Source organism: Bombina bombina, chromosome 10, assembly GCF_027579735.1.
Source record: "Bombina bombina isolate aBomBom1 chromosome 10, aBomBom1.pri, whole genome shotgun sequence".
Classification (NCBI taxonomy): Eukaryota; Metazoa; Chordata; class Amphibia; order Anura; family Bombinatoridae; genus Bombina; species Bombina bombina.
Window position 1 is genome coordinate 183852722 of NC_069508.1, and position 23241 is coordinate 183875962.

A 23241-nucleotide genomic window follows, 5' to 3' on the forward strand; every position below is an offset into this window, starting at 1 on the left:
AAAACAGAGCAGCCGCGCTTACGCTGACAAGTGTTCATTTGGGCTAAAATGTTTTTGACAGAATTATCCATTACAGCCGTTAATTGTTGCATAGTAAGGAGTATTGGCGCGCTAGATGTACTAGGGGCCTCCTGAGTGGGCAAGACTCGTGTAGACGAAGGAGGGAATGATGCAGTACCATGCTTACTCCCCTCACTTGAGGAATCATCTTGGGCATCATTGTCATTATCACATAAATCACATTTATTTAAATGAATAGGAATTCTGGCTTCCCCACATTCAGAACACAGTCTATCTGGTAGTTCAGACATGTTAAACAGGCATAAACTTGATAACAAAGTACAAAAAACGTTTTAAAATAAAACCGTTACTGTCACTTTAAATTTTAAACTGAACACACTTTATTACTGCAATTGCGAAAAAACATGAAGGAATTGTGCAAAATTCACCAAATTTTCACCACAGTGTCTTAAAGCCTTAAAAGTATTGCACACCAAATTTGGAAGCTTTAACCCTTAAAATAACGGAACCGGAGCCGTTTTAAACATTAACCCCTTTACAGTCCCTGGTATCTGCTTTGCTGAGACCCAACCAAGCCCAAAGGGGAATACGATACCAAATGACGCCTTCAGAAAGTCTTTTCTAAGTGTCAGAGCTCCTCTCACATGCGACTGCATGCCATGCCTCTCAAAAACAAGTGCGCCACACCGGCGCGAAAATGAGGCTCTGCTTATGCTTTGGGAAAGCCCCTAAGGTATAAGGTGTCTAATGCCTGCCGATATTATTATATCAAAATACCCAGATAAAATGATTCCTCAAGGCTAAATATGTGTTAATAATGAATCGATTTAGCCCAAAAAAAGTCTACAGTCTTAATAAGCCCTTGTGAAGCCCTTATTTACGATCGTAATAAACATGGCTTACCGGATCCCATAGGGAAAATGACAGCTTCCAGCATTACATCGTCTTGTTAGAATGTGTCATACCTCAAGCAGCAAGAGACTGCATACTGTTCCCCCAACTGAAGTTAATTGCTCTCAACAGTCCTGTGTGGAACAGCCATGGATTTTAGTTACGGTTGCTAAAATCATTTTCCTCATACAAACAGAAATCTTCATCTCTTTTCTGTTTCTGAGTAAATAGTACATACCAGCACTATTTCAAAATAACAAACTCTTGATTGAATAATAAAAACTACAGTTAAACACTAAAAAACTCTAAGCCATCTCCGTGGAGATGTTGCCTGTACAACGGCAAAGAGAATGACTGGGGTAGGCGGAGCCTAGGAGGGATCATGTGACCAGCTTTGCTGGGCTCTTTGCCATTTCCTGTTGGGGAGGAGAATATCCCACAAGTAAGGATGACGCCGTGGACCGGACACACCTATGTTGGAGAAACCCAGGTTTAGTACGCAGAACTACCTTGTCTGAATGAAAGATCAGATAAGGAGAATCACAATGTAGGGCAGATAACTCAGAGACTCTTCGAGCCGAGGAAATAGCCATCAAAAACAGAACTTTCCAAGATAACAGCTTGATATCAATGGAATGAAGGGGTTCAAACGGAACGCCTTGCAGAACGTTAAGAACCAAGTTTAAGCTCCACGGCGGAGCAACAGTCTTAAACACAGGCTTAATCCTAACCAAAGCCTGAACGTCTGGAACTTCTGCCTGACGCTTGTGTAGAAGAATGGACAGAGCAGAAATCTGTCCCTTTAACGAACTAGCGGATAAGCCCTTTTCTAAACCCTCTTGTAGAAAAGACAATATCCTAGGAATCCTAACCTTACTCCATGAGTAACTCTTGGATTCGCACCAATATAAATATTTACGCCATATCTTATGGTAAATTCTTCTGGTAACAGGTTTCCTAGCCTGTATTAACGTATCAATAACCGACTCCGAGAAGCCACGCTTTGATAGAATCAAGCGTTCAATCTCCATGCAGTCAGCCTCAGAGAAATTAGATTTGGATGGTTGAAAGGACCCTGAATTAGAAGGTCCTGCCTCAGAGGCAGAGACCATGGTGGACAGGACGACATGCCCACTAGGTCTGCATACCAGGTCCTGCGTGGCCACGCAGGCGCTATCAGAATCACCGATGCTCTCTCCTGTTTGATCTTGGCAATAAGTCGAGGAAGCATCGGAAATGGTGGAAACACATAAGCCATGTTGAAAACCCAAGGGGCTGTCAGAGCATCTATCAGTACCGCTCCCGGGTCCCTGGACCTGGATCCGTAACAAGGAAGCTTGGCGTTCTGGCGAGATGCCATGAGATCCAGATCTGGTTTGCCCCAATGATGAATCAGTTGAGCGAAGACCTCCGGATGAAGTTCCCACTCCCCCGGATGAAAAGTCTGGCGACTTAGGAAATCCGCCTCCCAGTTCTACACGCCTGGGATGTAGATCGCTGACAGGTGGCAAGAGTGAGACAGACCTCTCACAACGACCTATCTTTAGTTAGGTTGCAAGAGAATGACTGGATATGACATGTGAGGGGAGGAGCTATATAGCAGCTCTGCTTGGGTGATCCTCTTGCAACTTCCTGTTGGGGAAGAGATATAATCCCATAAGTAATGGATGACCCGTGGACTGACTACACTTAACAAGAGAAATGTGAATTTATATCTTTTTTAGAGTAACCTCACAGTGCTGAGAAGATTTTTTTAGTTAATATCGCCAGTGGAGAGATTTAGATCACTGGGTCTCAAGTGTAGAAAACAGTTTGTTACGTATGTAATTACAATAAAGAAGCATTAAACTAATATGGCACTGAAACGAAAAATACAAAATGAATGTAATGTTAAGACACAGTTGTGGGAATAATAGAAAATAGATTGTGTGATACCTCCAGTGGTGCGGAGAGGCCCATTGTTGAAGAACCCATCAGAAGAGTTGTGTCTCCTGCGACTCACACCCAGACGACCCTCACCCCTTGGAAGATGTTCTCCATGTTTCTCAACAACGCCTGCGGGTGACTTCAGAGGAAAGAACAAATCTGAGGTCAAACTAGCATTTTTTAATAAGGATATTGAAAAGGTTCCAGGGCCAATTGAATGTTCCTTTATTTCGCATAAGCCATTTCCAAGTGTATTTTTCAAAATGCATGTTCCTAGCAGCAAGCATACAACAGATATGGCTGTATTCATTTTAATGTAAATTTCGCCAACTTTTACTTAACTTCCCCACCTTAAAAATGTGTGCAGAGGAATGGAAATGAGGCTAACCAAACTTTTTTTTTTGTTTTTGTGGTGGTGTGTGTGGGTGGTGGTTTGGTGTAATTGATCAGCAAAACATGATTTTAGGGAAAATTCCACATTTGGCTGGTATGTTACTTTAAATCTGAATTGCATTCATTACTGTGTAGGTGTCTCTTGCCATGCTAAGCATAAGTCTATCAGATAAGGGGTTAGTGTATTCCCTGTAGTATTTATGTAGTACCAGGGGAGTCTATAAGATCATAGCAGGAGTGAGGGAGACTTAAAAGGACAATTCAGAATCTGGCATCAGTATGATAATACCCTCCACTTCAACTCTAAACCCTACACACAGTACTATCAAGTGGAGGAAACATTAAGGCATAACCTGGATGCTGTTGCATCACCTGGCCTCAACTTGGTCATGTAATATATCTGGCATAAAAGGGTTGCTGGAGATATGCAACAAACCCAGGCTTTACGTCTGGTCATACACTGCTACAATAAAAATTACAAACCCCAGGTAGGAATGTTGGTAGTGGGAAGTTTATTAGAGATCACGTTTGATACAATTAAATATTTAGTGTACATAATCTAATTGCTTTAAGTTCAATAGCTCTTCAGAAAAATCACAATATTTTTGTTCTGTGGACTGTACTTGGTACATACACTTTACGCAAAAAAAAAAAAAAAAAAAAAGGCTATCAATTTGTTGTTGGGCAGGGCCTTTAAAAAAAAAGGGACAGTAAAGTAAAAATTAAAACTCATGATTCAGACAGAGCATGCAATGTGACAACTTTCCAATTTACGTATATGATCAATTCTGCTTTGTTCTCTCTGTAACCTTTGTAGAATAGCATATCTAGATAGGTTCAAGGAGAAGCAATGCCCGGTTGGGAGCTAGCTGGTGATAGGTGGCTGCACATAGATGCTTTGTCATTAGTTCACCCGATATGTTCAGCTAGCTCCCAGTAGTGCATTGCTGCTCCTGAGACATTTCTTCAGCAAAGGATACCAAAATAGAAAGCAAATTTGATAGAAGTAAATTGTTTACCACTTAATACATTATCCGAATCAAGAAAGTTTAATCTTTACTGTCCCTTTAAAATATCTAGACACCATCAATACTATACCTTGGTGGTCTGTGGTGTAGAGAAGTTAAGCCAAGCAGGAACAAAGTCATGCTGCGCCATTTAGGTCCTCAGTCTCCAGTCAATGAAGCGAGGCATTAATCCTCATGGCCAAGGCAGTGCCTGCTGCAAGACAGATACCCCAACAGAATTACCAAAAGGCAGAAACTATTTCATGACAAGCGTTTAATACACAGAAAAATAAGTCATGTTTGTATAACAACCGCCTTTAGCCATAGACCAAAACGGACAACATTTTATCAGTAATAAAAGCTCTCATTTGTTATTAAACTAACGTCCATGTCTAAGAATACATTTAACTGCTGCAAATAGTTAAAAGTGCACTCAGGAGCCAGATATCATTTCTGCTACTGAGTGTGACACAGCCAGTGAACCAATTTCTAGTGGAACGTGTGTAGCCACCATTCTGCACCATAGAAATGGCAGGTTTGTCCAGCTGGTGCCTGGGTCAAATTTAATTTAAAAATAAATGCAAAAAAAATTACAGTGCCCATCTAATTGGTGCCGTCTCCCTGAGGGACAGGTTGCACCACCAATCAGATGAATAGTTTGAGTGTAATCTTGAAGGTTTCAACAGAACACCGGCATGCGAGCACTCTACAAAAACATTTTTTTTACAGCATGATAAGTGAACTAGCGCTGGGGGTGCCTAAAGTTATATCTTGTTACCTACTACAGCATGGTACACAATTAGACATTTGCCTTTAAAGGGACATTATACACATTTTTTCTTTGCATAAATGTTTTGTAGATCTATTTATATAGTACATGAAGTTTTTAAAAAAAAAAATTTTTTAGTTTTGCTTATTTTTAAATAACATTGCTCTGATTTTCAGACTCCTAACCAAGCCCCAAAGTTTTATGTGAATACCATCAGCTACCTTCTCCAGCTTGCTACTGTCTGTGTAAAGGGTCTTTTCATATGCAAAAGAAGGGGGGGGGGAAGTGTCTTATTTCCCACTTGCAGTGGGCTTTCCAGCTACCTTTTCAACAAAGCTAAACTGAGAGCTAAGTAAGTTTTAACCCCTTAATGACCGCAGCACTTTTCCATTTTCTGTCCGTTTGGGACCAAGGCTATTTTTACATTTTTGAGGTGTTTGTGTTTAGCTGTAATTTTCCTCTTACTCATTTACTGTACCCACACATATTATATACCGTTTTTCTCGCCATTAAATGGGCTTTCTAAAGATACCATTATTTTTATCATATCTTATAATTTACTCTAATTTTTTTTATAAAATATGAGGAAAAAATGGAAAAAAACACACTTTTTCTAACTTTGACCCCCAAAATCTGTTACACATCTACAACCACCAAAAAAATCCCATGCTAAATAGTTTATAAATTTTGTTCTGAGTTTAGAAATACCCAATGTTTACATGTTCTTTGCTTTTTTTGCAAGTTATAGGTCCATAAATACAAGTAGCACTTTGCTATTTCCAAACCACTTTTTTTCAAAATTAGCGCTAGTTACATTGGGACACTGATATCTTTCAGGAATCCCTGAATATCCATTGACATGTATATATTTTTTTTTAGAAGACATCCCAAAGTATTGATCTAGGCCCATTTTGGTATATTTCATGCCACCATTTCACCGCCAAATGCGATCAAATAAAAAAAATTGTTCACTTTTTCACAAATTTTTTCACAAACTTTAGGTTTCTCACTGAAATTATTTACAAACAACTTGTGCAATTATGGCATAAATGGTTGTAAATTCTTCTCTGGGATCCCCTTTGTTCAGAAATAGCAGACTTATATGGCTTTGGCGTTGCTTTTTGGTAATTAGAAGGCTGCTAAATGCCACTGCGCACCACACGTGTTTTATGCCCAGCAGTGAAGGGGTTAATTAGGGAGCATGTAGGGAGCTTGTATGGTTAATTTTAGCTTTAGTGTAGTGTAGTAGACAACCCCAAGTATTGATCTAGGCCCATTTTGGTATATTTCATGCCACCATTTCACCACCATATGCGATCAAATTTAAAAAAACGTTAAATTTTTCACAATTTTAGGTTTCTCACTGAAATTATTTACAAACAGCTTATGCAATTATGGCACAAATGGTTGTAAATGCTTTTCTGGGATCCCCTTTGTTCAGAAATAGCAGACATATATGACTTTGGCGTTGCTTTTTGGTAATTAGAAGGCCGCTAAATGCTGCTGCGCATCACACGTATATTATGGCTAGCAGTGAAGGGGTTAATTAGGTAGTTTGTAGGGAGCTTGCAGGGTTAATTTTAGCTTTAGTGTAGAGATCAGCCTCCCACCTGACACATTAGACCCCCCTGATCCCTCCCAAACAGCTCCCTTCCCTCCCCCACCCCACAATTGTCCCCGCCATCTTAAGTACTGGCAGAAAGTCTGCCAGTACTAAAATAAAAGGTTTTTTTAATTTGTTGTTTTTTTTTTTTTTTAGCATATTTACATATGCTGCTTTGTAGAATTCCCCCCTTAGCCCCCAACCTCCCTGATCCACCCCCAAAACAGCTCTTACCCTCCCCCTCTGCATTATTGGGGGCCATCTTGGGTACTGGCAGCTGTCTGCCAGTACCCAGTTTCAAGAAAAAAACGTTTTTTTTAAAACAAAAATAGAAATTCTGTAGTGTAGATTCACCCCCCCTAACAGACAAACCCCAACACCTTAATTGATTAATAAATAAAAAAAAACTTTTATTCCCTTTTTTATGCTTTTTTTTTTTTTTACTTTTTTCTGTAGTGTAGCGGTTCCCACCCGCTCCCTCCCCGTGCACGCGCGCGTCAGTGCGCGCCCCGATCGCCCACGCCCACGATCCCGCCCCTCCTGCTCGTCGCCAAGGCCATCGATGGCCACCACCCGCCTCCCACCAGCCTCCCACCCACCAACGCGGTAAGCCAACAATCTCCGGTGCAGAGAGGGCCACAGAGTGGCTCTCTCGGCACCGGATGGCTTAAAAATGTTATTGCAGGATGCCTCGATATCGAGGCATCACTGCAATAACCGGAAAGCAGCTGGAAGCGAGCAGGATCGCTTCCAGCTGCTTTCCAGACCGAGGACGTGCAGGGTACGTTCTCAGGCATTAACTGCCTTTTTTCTGAGGACGTACCCTGCACGTCCTCAGTCATTAAGGGGTTAAACAGTTTTATACTGGATTTTTATATCGGTATCTGTGCATCTTATTCTTTATAGTAGTGTCTATTACATGCAGTTATATAAAAATGAGTGTATACTGTCCCTTTAACCTTAACCACCTCTATTGGGTAGCAGGTACACCAGAAACCTCAGATTTTAGAAATAAAGGAAAGCAGTTACCACTCTTCAAAATCAGGTCATAAAATCAAAAACAGCCACTCAGAAAGCTCAAATGCACTTATATTCTATTTAAGAAACAGAATCATAAGAGTAAACATGTCAGCACTTCCATGTTCATTGATAAACTTCTCATGTGGTAACCACCTTAAAGGGACAGTAAAAACCAGAATTTTTGTTGTTTAAAAAGGTAGACAATCCATTTATTACCCATTCCCCAATTTTGCATAACCAACAGTTATAATAATATATTTTTTACCTCTGTAACATAGTAACATAGTAGATAAGGTTGAAAAAAGACTGAAGTCCATCGAGTTCAACCTATACAAATCTAAAATACTTTCAAAAAGCTCCAGTTAAGCTTAAATAACCCCATTAAAATGTGACCCATTTAATACTAGCAATCATATCCATGAATTTTGTTTATATACAGAAATTTATCCAGACTATTTTTAAATGTATCTATGGTATTGGCATTCACTACCTCCTTTGGTAATGAGTTCCACAATTTTATTGCTCTTACAGTGAAAAAACGTTTCCGTTGCAGGAGATTAAATCTCCTTTCCTCCAACCTTAAATTATGACCTCTTGTCAGAAACAATTTTCTTGGAATAAACAGAGCTTCTCTCAAGCGCCTTTTTTCTAAAGAAAACAGACCCAGTTTGGCTAGCCTCTCCTCATAGGTTAATTTCTCCAATCCCCTTATTAGCTTTGTAGCCCTTCTCTAAACTTTTTCTAGTTCTGCAATATCTTTTTTAGCAATCGGTCCCCAGAACTGCACTCCAAACTCAAGGTGAGGTCTTACCAGGGCTTTATAGAATGACAGAATTATGCTTTCCTCCCTTGAATCAATGCCTCTTTTAATACATGCTAGTATCTTATTAGCCTTTGAAGCCGCTGCCCTGCATTGTGCACCCATCTTTAGCTTGTTATCTATTACTACTCCCAAATCCCTTTCCTCCTGTGTTTGGCTAAGTCTTGTCCCATTTAAAAAATACGTAGCCTGCTTATTTTTACTTCCAAAATGTAGAACCTTGCATTTTTCCGTATTAAATCTCTTTTTCCATTCACTTGCCCATAGTTCTAATTTTAGCAAATCCCTTTGTAAAGAGAGTTCGTCCTGCTCTGACCTAATGACCTTACTTAACTTAGTATCATCTGCAAAAATAGAGATGTCGCTATTTAATCCTTGCTCCAAGTCATTTATAAAAATATTAAAAAGAACAGGGCCCAGTACTGATCCCTGGGGGACGCCACCGATTACCTTTGTCCAATCTGAGTATGATCCATTTACTACTACTCGTTGCGCCCTATCTTTTATCCTGTTATTTATCCATGAGCTAACATTTTCAGCTATTCCCAGTCCCTTAATTTTGTGCATTAATCTCTCATGTGGCACTGTATCAAATGCCTTTGCAAAATCTAAGTATATTAATTACATCAACTGATTCCCCTTTATCTATATTTTTACTTACTTCCTCGTAGAATCTGTGATTATCTTGTATCTATGCCTCTGCAAACTGCCCCCTTATTTCAGTTCTTTTGACAGACATGCATTTTTAACCATTCAGTGCTTGCTTTTAGGAGCTTCACGTGCCGGAGCTCAATGTTATCTATATGGAACACATGAACTAACGCCCTCTAGTGGTGAAAAACTGTCAAAATGCTTTCAGATTAGAGGCAGTCTTCAAGGTCTAAGAAATTAGCACATGAACCTCCTAGATTTAGCTTTCAACTAAGAATACCAAGAGAACAAAGCAAAATTGGTAATAAAAGTAAACTGGAAAGTTGTTTAAAATTACATGCCCTATTTAAATCATGAGATTTTTTTTTACTTTACTGTCCCTTTAAGTCATTTACAAAATCTATTTAAAATGATGGTAAATCCTAGCATTTTTTAAATGCTAGGACTTACAAGTGCAACAAATAAAGGGGACTTTCAGTCATTAAGTATAAAATAAGTATAAAATACTTCATGCTGAAAGATCCTTTGTCTGCAGCGTATGCAACGCTGAGCGTCAGACACGACCAATGAAGGGGTAATCTCAGTAAGCCATGGTCTGTTTCCTATGCGAATCCCCCTGTGAAAAACTCGCAAGTGCATATGGGTGTATGCAAAGAAGGCACTAATGGTTAAATAAGTTGGCAGACATTGGCAGCAGAGCACATGCTGTATTAGAAAATTCATTTTCATTTGTACAAAAACAAGCTATTTGTTAGTTTTTAATCTATATGGCAACAGGAAAAGATGCCACTCAGACTAAAATTTGTGAGAGAAAGTCGGATTCAACTTTAGGACTAGAGTATGTTGTAGGGCAAGAAATTTGTCCTACCTTCCTTTAAAAAGGGAGAAAAAGTTCACAATTGCATTTCAATTTTAAATGGAAGCATTTTGCAATATACTCCCATAAGCAAATACTGTAAAATGTACTACTGTTTCAGCAGCCTATACACATATGCTGTGTGTGACTACAGCATTAGGATTCACCATGCCTACCTAGAGAGCAGGCAAATATGTTTATTGCATCAGTGAAGGCTTAAAGTGTCATACAAGTCACTGCTGACTCTGAAAAGGTGTCGCTTTGAATGCTGGTGCACAGGACACTTACAGCATATGTGCTTATTCAGCAAAAAAACACACTGATCACATGACCATGGCTGCACTTTAATGGCTATCACTAGACTGCTTCACTCCAGGGATTTCCTCCAAGCCTGATAAAAGCATGCCAGTATCTAGGCTTCATTTTAAAGTATACAATCCTGATTGGCTACCAGAGTGACTGGATACACAGCAGCAAATCTTGACTGATACTGCACTTTTGCTGTATAGTCTCACATGAAGGAATCCACTAACAGCATGAGAGGTACATGCTGATCTCCACTGACAGACAAGAGATCACTGGGACACTCCAGACCGTGTCTGCTGTACATGATAAACAGGCAGTCATCTTTAAGGGATGAACAACAAACTCTGTACACTACACAAGGTCAGTGGTTAAACAGCTTATATGCTAGCGCTGCGGAATCTGTTGGCGCTCTACAAATAACCGATAATAATAATAATGCAGAGTGCCCCCTGCACCAATATTCAAACACAGCTTCTAAGAGAGTGAGCAGTGACTTGCATGACAAAGTAAGTCCTCACTGATGCAATACTCACCACCGTCAGCTCTCTCAGCAGGTATAGTGTTTGTTTACTGATCCTCTAGTCACACGTAGTATATGCGCGTATGCCGCTGAAACAGTAAACTTTTACTAAAAGCATTTTTGCTAATTTTAACCTCTTTAATCTTACTAATGGCTGCTTAACAAGGTTCATTCCATGTGCACTAACAGCAGCAACACTCAACCAAAACGCCTTTATGCATCAGCACCTCTTACAGGTTACTGCTGAGAATTTTGTATTAAATTACAGAATCAGGAAAGAACTATCCATCACATGCTGCAGTTCAGAATTTGGCCTTTAGAGGGGCAATGTACAGTAATACAGGTTTCCCTTTGGAGAGAAAGTGTACTGTAAAATTGGTTTTCCACATTATACACTTTTTTGTTTTGCAGATTTATAAAGCCCATAAAGTTTTGTTTTTTTTGTTGTTTTTTTTAAATGTATAGTTTAGCTTATTTTTAAATATCATTGCTCTGATTTTCAGACACCTAACCAAGCCCCAAAGTTTTAGGAGAATACAGACGTATACCTACTCCAGCTTGCTTCTGTTTGTGTTAAGGATCTTTTTTCATATGCAAAGGAAGGGGTAGGGGGTGTCTCATATTTCACACTTGCAGTGGGTGTTCCAGTAACCTTTTAAAAAGAGCTAAACTGGAAGCTTTTAAGTAAGTTTTTAAATGGTTTTATACTGGATTTTTATATCAGTATCTATGCATATTATTCTTTATAGTAGCGTATTATATGCAGTTATACGAAAATTGGTGTATACTGCCCCTTTAATGTGTTTCCAATGACTTTTTATACCAGCAGCAGAGAAAAACAAAATGCACAGGACATTGTTCATTGAGGTTTATTTTTGTATATGAAATATCTGGGGGTTTCTTTGACACCACAACCCAATAAAATTGGTTGAACTTACAGGCAAATCAGACCTCCTTATGTTATTTTATACTGTGTATATATATATATATATATATATATATATATATATATATATATATATATATATATATATATATATATATATATATATATATATATATATATATATACATACACACACACACACACAAATGCTTCCTTAGCTGTCTGTACACCAAAGCTAAATACTTTGAAAGAACAATTGAAAACCAAAAATGCATTTATTTAATGGTGGTGAGAGTCCACAAGACATTACAACTGGGATTTAACTCCTAGCTACTAGGAGAAGAGATACCAAAAGCTTTTGATCTCTCCCACTTCCCTGACCATATCAGTCGAATGTAGAACCAAGAAAACAAATAATTATATTAAAAAAAAATTAAAACAGGAGAAGTTTAGGGAAAAAAACAGGAAGGAAAAAGCTGGGTAAATAAGGTGCAAGCTAGAACAGTTGCCTAAAATTCTGGGTGGTTCTTGTGGACGCACCGCCATGAAAGAAAACATAATTTATGTAAGAACTTGCCTGATAATTAATTTCTTTCATATTGGCAAGAGTCCATGAGCTAGTGACGTATGGGATATACAATCCTACCAGAAGGGGCAAAGTTTCCCAAACCTCAAAATGCCTATAAATACACCCCTCACCACACCCACAATTCAGTTTAATGCATAGCCAAGTAGTGGGGTGATAAAGAAAGGAGTAAAAAGCATCAAAGAAATTTGGAAATAATTGTGCTTTATACAAAAAATCATAACCACCACAAAAAAGGGTGGGCCTCATGGACTCTTGCAAGTTCTTACATAAATTATGTTTTCTTTCATGTAATTGGCAAGAGTCCATGAACTAGTGACGTATGGGATAGCAATACCCAAGATCTGGAACTCCACGCAAGAGTCACTAGAGAGGGAGGGATAAAAATGAAAACAGCCATTTTCGCTGAAAAAAATAACCTACAACCCAAAATCTAAGTTAATTCTCATTAAATGAAAAGAAAAAGCTTAAAACATAAGCAGAAGAATCAAACTGAATCAGCTGCCTGAAAAACTTTTCTAACAAAAAACTACTTCTGAAGAAGTGGATACATCAAAACGGTAGAATCTAGTAAATGTATGCAAAGAAGAACAGGTTACTGCTTTGCAAATCTAAACAACTGAAGCTTCATTCTTAAAAGCCCACAAAGTGGAGACTAATCAAGTTAAAGGGCCATAATACCCAAATGTTGAAACACTTGAAAGTGATGCAGCATAGCTGTAAAAAGCTGACTAGAAAATATCACCTGAACATCTCTATGTAAAAAAGAAAGATATTTTACCTCAAAAGTTCCTCAGTAGCCACCTCCCATTGTAAAGGATTTCTAAGCAGCATATCAGTGTGTCTGTCCCGGGACAACTGAAAGGATGAGCATCGTGAACTCTCATATTATTTCACCAATCAGGTAAAGGAAGCTTACTATGAAATCTCATGAGAGTTAAGTCGTTCAAATCTCATGAGATCACAGTAAGAGTTCATGACCTCAGCACTGCTGATGCTGATTGGCTGCTGTTCATTTTTTTTTTTTTTTTTTTTACCTGCAGCTGGGAGCAGGTGAAGTATAACTTTTTACACAGAACTAACTCTGCTGAGCTGAGGAGATTGTGAGGTAAAATATCTTTTTTTACATAGAGATGCTCAGGTGATATTTTCCTGTCAGCTTTTTACAGTTATACTGCATCAGTTTCAAGTGATTTAGCATATGAGTATTATGTCCCTTTAAATGAACTTTAATTCTCTGAGATGGGGCTTTACCCGACCCCAAATAAGCTGAATGAATCAAAAGCTTTAACCACGAAGCCAAGGAAAATGGCAGAAACCATCTGACCTTTTTTGGAACCAGTTTTTACAGTGTTTATTTCACTTAACTGTAATGGTTAAGTGGGTTTTTACATAGAATTATATAATTAGTGGTTTAAATTTAAAAATCTAGATATACATTTTTAATAACCACAACCCAAATGTGTTGAGGTTGCAGGGAGAACAGAACTTCTCTCTATATTATACACACCCAATCTTCCTTATTTCATTTCACTGTATACTCAAAGACCAATACTTAGAACAATGGAATATTTTAGTATGTGTCTGCTGTGCAGGCATAAAGCAGCTCACTGCCTTATAACAGACTGTCTATGTTGCACTGAGGCTTTATTTAAAGGGGTCAAACTGTCATGGTTTAAAAACAGCATGCAATTAAAAAAAATATAAATTTGTTATAAAATGTTCTAAGTTCTCTTGGTATCCTTTGTAGAATAAGTAAACCTATGCATGTTCATATTTGCTCAGGAGTGTGCAGGTGTCTTTAGCACTATATGGAAGCAGTGCATTAAAAAATGTTCTTAATGCCATACATATATAAATATATGTGCATGCTCAAGAGGCTACTTCAGTATGCTCACTAATAAAAGTTTTAGCATAGAAGACCAAAACAAATAGGTCAGTTTGATAATAGAAGAAAAAGCCTAACGTACTATCTGCTTTAAAAAGGACCAGTTAATACAGTAGATTTGCATAAACCAATGCATAAGACAATGCAATAGCACTTAGTCTGAACTTCAAACGAGTAGTAGATTTTTCTGACAAATTTTAAAGTTATGTCTATTTCCACTCCACCTGTATCATGTGACAGCCATCAGCCAATCAAATGCATATAAGTATATTCTGTGAATTCTTGCACATGCTCAGTAGGAGCTGGTGACTCAAAAGGTGTAAAAAATTAAATAAAAAAAAAAAAGACTGCACATTTTGTGAATGGAAATAAATTGGAAAGTTGTTTACAATTGCTCTCTGAATCATGAAAGTTTCATTTTGACATGAGTGTCCCTTTAAAGGGACAGTCTAGTATAAATTAAACTTTCATTATTCAGATAGGACTTGTAATTTTAATCAACTTTCCAATTTACTTTTATCATCAAATTTGCTTTTTTTCTCTTGGTATTTTTAGTTTAAACTAAACCTAGGTAGGCTCATATGCCAATTTCTAAGCCTTTGAGGGCTGCCTCATTGCTTTTTAAATCTCTTTTCAACACAGACAGAAAGTACACGTGGGCCATATAGATAACACTGTGTTCAGGCACAGGGGGTTATTTAAGATTTAGCACAAAACAATGCTAAATATAAGACAATAGATAATAAACAGTCACAGTCATGTGATCTGGGGGCTGGAAGAAGGTTCCTAGATACGAGGTAAAAAGTATATTAATATAACTGTGTTGGTTGTGCAAAACTGGGGAATGGGTAATAAAGGGATTATCTATCTTTTAAAACAATAACAATTCTTTGGTAGACTGTCCCTTTAAGAGTGCCAAGAAGGGAACAAAATGAAGAATGGCTATTAACAAGAGAGGGAAGTGGCTGGTGAGTGAACAATTCCTTTACTCCTTGGTAAACACCGTACTGCACAGGGACTGAGCAATGGCTACAGCAATACTGATTATAGCCAGTATTACTATTTTGTACAGCTGACTCCTCTCCCCCAGTTCATGTGTCTGTGATGGGGTAATGTTTGAAACACATTTTTCTTTTCTGATTTAGACAGATCATGTGATTTTAAACAACTTTCCAAATTACTTTTATAGACAAATTTTCGTTGTACACTTGGTATCCTAAGTTGAAAAAGCAGGGACGTAACCTCAGGAGCGTGTGTGTCTACAGCACTACATAGCAGCAGTTGTTCCTGCCATACAGTTCTCCAGGCATCTGCATGCTACTAACCTAGGTATCTGCAACAAAAGAATACCATGAGAACAAAGCTAATTTAATAACAGAAGCTGGAAACTTTCTTTAAAAAAAAAAAAAAAAACACTCACAAAAGTACAAAAAAAATGGTGTCAAGTCCTTCCATATATTTGTATAAAACATTCTGGGTCACTGAGCTGACTATTTTTAACAAATGTTTCAATCCCTGCAGTAAAGTAAACCCATACCCCCCCATTTACTTCTAAAAAAAAAAATAAAAAAAAAAATGGAGAAATCTTAATGTCAGGACAAAAAATAATAAAACAGCCCAGGCACACAGTTAACCGCTTTGTCCTCAGAACGAGAGCCATGCACCTATCTCCTTCCTGCAGGCCGGGTGTCACTTCCTTGAGATAGGATTTCCCTGCAGCAGCCACTGTGTGTGTTCCTTTAAACCTCTGAAGAGTATCACTCTGTAGTAATCTGAGGACCCATTCTAGGTATGCTGTATCTCAGGTCAATGTGTTGTGTGAAAGGGGGCTGCTACGTGCTTTTTGCGGCTTTACTTTTAAAATGTGATTTATATTTTTGTTATGAGATTTTCTAAGAAAAGCAGCAACCTTAAATACCGTACAGTGTTTTCCACAGAAAATTTTGAAAGACAGGTGGGATTATGAAGTAGCCAAGTTAGGGCAATGGAATACAAGGCAATATTTTAACATTTCTGCTATCCAAAGCACAAATTAACTGCATAGTTTATCTACATTTTTTAGTTGTGCAACAAACATTGAAAAATGTTAGTTTTTAGCTTAATATGGTCTTAAAATTTTAGCTGTGTGATCAGTAAAAATCAGCCAGGTGCTGAGTCAGGGTGGGATTTAAAGGGACAATCTACTCTTGCATTTGTATTGTTTAAAAAGATAATCCCTTCATTACCCATTTCCCAGCTTTTTATAACCAACACTGACATTAATACACTTGTATCTAAGCCTCTGCACACTGCCCCCTCATCTCAGTTCTTATGACAGACTTGCATTTTAGCCAATCAGTATTGATTAAAATAACTCCACGGGAGTGAGCACAATTATCTATATGGCACACGTGAACTAGCAGAGTCTAACTGAAAAACAGTCAAAATGTACTGAGATAAGAGGCGGCCTTCAATGGCTTAGAAATAAGCATATGAGCCTACCTAACTTTAGCTTTCAAGAAAAAGAAAATTTATGTTTACCTGATAAATGTATTTCTTTGACACAATGAGTCCACGGATCATCTAATTACTATTGGGAATATCACTCCTGCCCAGCAAAGAGCACCACAGCAAAGCTGTTAAATATCACCTCCCTTCCCTCCCACCCCAGTCATTCGACCGAAGTAAAGGAGAGAAAGAAAGCAATAAGGTGCAGAGGTGTCTGAAGTTTATAACCAACAACCTGTCTTTGAACAGGGCGGGCCGTGGACTCATCGTGTCAAGAAAGAAAGAAATTTATCAGGTAAGCATACATTTTTTCTTTCTAAAGACACGATGAGTCCACGGATCATCTAATTACTATTGGGAATCCATACCCAAGCTAGAGTACACAGATAAGGGAGGGCCAAGACAGGGAACCTAAACGGATGGCACCGCTGCTTGAAGAACCTTTCTCCCAAAAGCGGCCTCAGCCGAGGCAAGTGTCAAATTTGTAGAATTTTGAAATAGTGTGAAGAGAGGACCAAGTTGCAGCCTTGCAAATCTGATCTACAGAAGCTTCATTTTTGAATGCCCATGAGGAAGAAACAGCCCTCGTGGAATGAGCCGTAACCCTCTCTGGAGATTGCTGTCCAGCAGTTTCATAAGCAAAACGAAAAATACTCTTCAGCCAGAAAGGGAAGTGGCAGTAGCTTTCTGTCCCTTACGTTTTCCCAAGAAAACCACAAACAAAGCAGAAGACTGACAAAAATCCTTAGTCGTCTGGAAGTAAAATTTTAGAGCACGAACCACGTCTAAATTTTGCAGAAGCCGTTTATTCTGAGAAGAAGGATTAGGACAAAATGAGGGAACAACAATCTCCTGATTAATGTTCCGGTCAGAAACTACTTTGGGAAGAAAACTAAATTATCCGAATGAAAAATAAGGTAAGGTGACTCATACTGTAATGCAGAGAACACTGACACTCTACAAGCAGATGAAATAGCCACGAGAAACAAAACTTTCCAAGATAACTTAATATCTAAGGAATGCATGGGCTCAAACTGAGCCCCTTGCAGAACTAAAATTAAGAATCCAGGGAGGAGTAACTGGTTTGAACACAGCCTGATCCTGACCAAGGCCTGACAAAAAGATTGCACGTCTGGTACGTCTGCCAGACGTTCATGTAACAAAATAGACAAGGCAGATATTTGACCATTTAGGGAACTAGCCGATAATCCTGTCTCCAAACCTTCTTGGAGAAATGACAGAATTCTAGGAATCCTAACTCTGCTCCAAGAGTAGCCCTTGGATTCACACCAATATAGATATTTACGCTATATATTGTATTAAATCTTTCTAGTCACAGGTTTACGAGCCTGAATCATGGTCTCAATGACAGTCTGAAAATCCCTGCTTGGATAAAATTAAGCGTTCAATCTCCACGCAGTCAGCTTCAAAGAAACCAGATTTGGATAAAGGAAGGGCCCTTCAACTGAAGTCTCCAAGGTGGAAGAGAGGACATCTCCACCAGTTCTGCATACCAAATCTTACAAGGCCAAGGCGGTGCAATGAGGATCACCGACGCCCTCTCCTGCTTAATTCGAGCAATGACCTGAGGAAGAAGAGCAAACTGAGGAAATAGGTATGCAAGACTGAAATTCCAAGGTACCGCCAGGGCGTCTATCAATACTGCCTGAGGGTCCCTTGACCTCGATCCATATTTCAGAAGCTTGGCATTCTGTCGAGATGCCATGAGATCCAATTCCGGCTGACCCCATTTGAGAATCAGGCTGGATAACCCTTCCGGATGAAGTTCCCACTCCCCCGGGTGAAAGGTCTGTCTGCTCAGAAAGTCCGCCTCCCAGTTGTCCACCATTTGGGATGTGTATCACCGACAGACAGCAAGTGTGGGTCTCTTCCCACCGAAATATCTTGGCTATGTTCCTCCCTGATGATTGATGTAAGCCACTGAAGTTATGTTGTCCGACTGGAACCTGATAAACTGGGCCGAAGCTAACTGGGGCCAGGCCAGAAGAGCATTGGAGATCGCTCTCAGCTCCGGAATGTTTATAGGCAGAACAGACTGACTCCAAACTCCCTGAGCCTTTAGAGAGCCCCAGACTGCTCCCCCTCCTAGAAGGCTGGCCTCTTGTCACAATCACATAGGAGGGTCTGCGAAAGCAGGTTCCCTGGGAGAGATGATCCTGAGACAACCACCATTGAAGAGAATCCCTTGTCTCCTGCTCCAGTAGTATTTGTGGAGACAAATCCGCATAACTCCGTTCCATTGACTAAGCATGTTTAACTGCAGAGGTCTGAGGTGGAAACGAGCGAACGGGATGATGCCCATTGCCCCCACCATCAGCCCGATTACCTCCATGCACTGAGCCACTGATGGCCGAGGAGCGGACTGAAGCGCTAGACAAGAAATCAAAAATCTTTGATTACCTGACTTCTGTCAGAAAAAATCTCATTGATAGGGAATCTATTATGGTTCCCAAGACAGTTACCCTTGTTTTTGGAACTAAGGAGCTTTTTTCCAAATTTACCTTCCATCTGTGAGATTGCAGGAAGGATAACATTTCCGTGTGGGACCTTGCTTGTTGAAAGGATGGCGCCTGGACCAGGATGTCATCCAGCTAGGGCGCCACTGCAATGCCTCGTAATCGGAGCATCGCCAACAGAGATCCCAGAACCTTTGAGAAAATTCTGGGAGCTGTGGCAAGGACGAAAGGGAAAGCCACGAATTGGAAGTGTTTGTCTAGAAAGGCAAACCTTAGAAACTTGTGATGATCCCTGTGAATGGGAACATGCAGGTACGTGTCCTTTAAATCCACCGTCATAAATTGACCCTCTTGGACCAAAGGAAGAATGGAATGAATAGTTTCCATCTTGAAGGAAGGTACTCTGAGAAATTTGTTTGAGATTTAAAATTGGCATGAAGATTCCCTCCTTTTTGGGAACCACAGATTGGAATAAAACCCCAGACCCCGTTCCTGCATTGGAACATTAACTATCACTCCTAGGTCGGAGAGGTCCCGTACACAGTGTAAGAAAGCCTCTTTTTTTGTCTGGTCTACAGATAATCTTGAAAGCAGAAACCTGCCTCTGGGAATAAAACTTTTGAACTCTAGTTTGAATCCCTGGGACACTGTCCACTGCCCAGGGATCCTGAACATCTCAAACCCACGCCTGAGTGAAGGAAAGCCTGCCCCCTACAAGATCCGGTCCCAGATCGAGGCAGACCCTTCATGCTGTCCTTGATTCAATAGCAGGCTTCTTGGATTGTTTTCCCTTGTTTCAAGGCTGATTGGGTCTCCAAGAAGATTTAGACTGTTCTTGCTTGGAAGAGGAAGAATTTCCCTTGAAATTTCGAAAGGAACAAAAAATTACTCTGCTGTCCCTTTTGCTTGTTTCTCTTATCCTGAGGGAGAAGACCCTTTCCTCCCGTAATATCAGAGATCATTTCCATCAAACCCGCTCCAAACAAGGCCTTCCCTTTGTAAGGAATTGCTAAAAGTTTGGACTTAGACACATCTGCAGACCAAGTTTTTAACCATAAGGCTCTGTGGGCTAGAACAGCAAAACCTTAAATCTTTGCTCCTAGCTTTATAGCCTGTAGGGAAGCATCAGTAATAAAGGAATTAGCCAACTTAAGGGCTTTTATCCCATCCTGGATCTCATCAAGGAGAGTGTCTGTCCTAATAGCATCAGACAACGCATCAAACCAATATGCCGCCGCACTAGTGACGGTAGCAATGCACACAGCAGGTTGCCATTGTAAACCTTGGTGAACATACATCTACTTGAGTAACCCCTCTAATTTTTTGTCCATAGGATATTTAAAAGGCACAACTATCCTCTATGGGAATAGTAGTTCTCTTGGCCAGAGTAGAAACAGCTCCTAACTTGGGTACTGTTTTCCAAGCCTCCTTGATAGAGTCTATGGGAAGCATCTTTTTAAATATAGCAGATGGAGAAAAGGGCATACCCGGTCTCTCCCATTCCTTAGCAGTGATCTCAGAAGCTCGGTCCGGTACAGGAAAAACCTCTACCGAGGAAGGTACCTCAAAATATTTGTTTAGCTTACTGGATTTCTTCGGATTAACTACGACTATAGTGTCGCTGTCCAATGTAGCTAAAACCTTAAGTAACAGACTGAGGTGTTCAAGCTTAAACCTGAAGGATACAACGTCAGTATCAGCAGGAGGAATTATACTGTCAGTCAGATCTCACCCTCAGATGCTACAGAAAAATTCTCCTCCTCAGGCTTCTGGGAGGGGGCATCCAGAATAGCAACAACTGCATCAGTAACCTCATCTACTGAATGTCTACTTTTCCTCTTGCACTTTCCCTACAGCATGGACATTCAGTCGAAGAGCCAGGTTTTGAGGTCCTTTCTGAACTTTGTAAGGGAGGTGGATTGTCTGAGGTGCAGCAGGAGGGTGTTCCATGTCTTTGCTGCTATTTGGGAGAAGGATCTTCCGCCCACTGTGGATTTGCTGATGCGGGGGATGACTGAGAGTGCTTGGTCGGCCGATCGTAGTTGTCTGGCAGGGGTGTAGAAATTTATGCGGTGGTTTATGTATTCGGGTCCAATGTTGTGTAGGGCCTTGAACGCGTGGGTAAGGAGCTTGAAGGTGATTCTCTTGTTGATGGGGAGCCAGTGAAGGTTCCTTAGGTGTTCAGTGATGTGGCATTGGAGAGGGATGTCGAGGATGAGTCTGGCTGAGGCGTTCTGGATACGTTGGAGTCTCTTTTGGAGTTTGATGGTGGATCAGGCTTAGAGTGCGTTGCCGTAGTCCAGCCGGCTTCTGACAAAGGCGTGGGTGACTGTTTTCCTGGTTTCTGTAGGGATCCACTTGAAGTTTTTTCGTAGCAGGTGGAGGATGTGGAAGCATGTTGAGGTGATGGCATTGATTTGTTGGTTCATGGAGAGTGATGAGTCCAGGATGAAGCCTAGATTTTGTGCGTGGTCAGTTGGGGTTGGAGGGTGACCGATGGCTGTGGCCACCAGGAGTCCTCCCATGCGGATTTATTGGGTCCGATGAGGACTTCGATTTTGTCTGTGTTCAGTTTGAGCCGGTTGTCATTCATCCAGGCGGCGACTGCTGTCAGGCCTTTGTGGATGTTCTTTTTTGGCGGTGGTGGGATCTCAGGTGAGTGAGATTATTAAATGGGTGTCATCGGCGTAGGGAACAATGTTGAGGTTGTGGCGTTGGACGATGGCTGCGAGAGGGGCCATGTAGATGTTGAAGAGGGTGGGACTCCGTGAAGAGCCTTGCGGTACACCACAGTTGGCTGGTGTGGGTTTGGAGGCAAAAGGGAGGGAGTCTGAGTTTCTGGGTCCTGCCCGTGAGGAAGGAGGTGATCCATTCCAGGGCTTTGTTGCGTATGCCGGCGTTGTGTAGGAGGGTGCGGATGGTGTTGTGGTCAACAGTGTCAAAGGCTGCTGAGAGGTATAGGAGGATCAGGGCGGCAGTTTCTCCTCGGTCGAGCATGGCGCGGATGTCTGTGGCGCCGAGGAGGGCGGTCTCGGTGCTGGGGTTGCTTCTGAAGCCGGATTGGGAGTGGTCCAGGGGTGTGGTTGGCCTCAATGTGTTCAATAAGTTACAAGTTGGACTTCTCAATGACTTTGGCCGGGAAGGGGAGTAGAGAGATGGGGCAGTAGTTATTTGGGTCTGTGGGGTCTGCAGAGTGTTTCTTCAGCAGGGGATTCAGTTCTGCGTGCTTCCAGACATCCGGGAAGGTGCCGGTTTTGATGGAGCAGTTGATGGTGCGGCAGAGTTCAGGGCCGATGGTGTTGCTTGCTTTGTTGAATATGTGATGAGGGCATGGGTCAGAGAGTGCGCCGGAGTGGATGGATTCCATGATTCTATTCCGTGTGTGATGTGGGGGGGGGCAAATTTGAGAGGGGTGTCGGGGAGTGGGTGGTGGAGGTTGAGATATGAGGTGTGAAACTGTCAGATGTCGAGGATCTTGCGGTGGAAGTGGGCAGCAAGGGTATTGCAGAGGTCCTGGGAGGGTGGGATGTTGGTGGTGTCGTTGTTGGGTTTAAAGAATTCCTTGATGACTGAGAACAACTCCTTGCTGTTGTGTGCATTAGAGTTGATTCGGTCTTGGATGGCTGTTTTTTTGGCAGTTTTTATGAGGCGTGGTGGTGGGTGGCGATTGCTTCCTTAAAGGCAGCTTTCTCCAGAAGGGTCTTGCTGAATCTCCAGGCTCTTTCCAATCGTCTGCAGTTTGGTGGTTCCACATTGGCATTAAAACACAAAAAACAAGTGACATTTTGCAAAGCCTCTTGGGTCCATTCTGATTCACAATGGATCAAATTGTCAAATTATAACCTTTAATTTTTTTATTAAAAATGAGAACAGTTACCGTCTCTTTAAACCATAACTTTTTTACTTAAGCTGCAGAATTGAGAATAATAATAATAATAAAATAAACACCTCAGCTTCTTTGCTGAGGTGCCTACCTGATCTGCTACACCGGATGCTTGATATTCCCTCTAGGTAAATGATACGCAACTCAGCAGCAGAAGTGATCCGTTTTCCGGTCCTAAAAACGCCTGCTTTCCGAAAATCAAACGTTTCTAGCCAGACCCAGAAAAACTCTTCGTTTGCACCCGGAAGTAA

General features: G+C 40.6%; 1 protein-coding gene across 1 annotated transcript in view; it reads right to left on the reverse strand.

The window, feature by feature from the left end:
- Positions 1 to 23241, reverse strand: part of LOC128640788 (vasculin-like protein 1) — a 77291-nt gene that overhangs the window by 6247 nt on the left and 47803 nt on the right. The window contains exons 3-4 of the mRNA XM_053693209.1: positions 4330 to 4452; positions 2848 to 2977 (exon numbers count right to left, since the gene is read on the reverse strand). Coding sequence (XP_053549184.1) covers positions 2848 to 2977; positions 4330 to 4389 — 190 coding nt within the window. The 5' untranslated portion in view covers positions 4390 to 4452. The remainder of the gene's footprint in view (positions 1 to 2847; positions 2978 to 4329; positions 4453 to 23241) is intronic.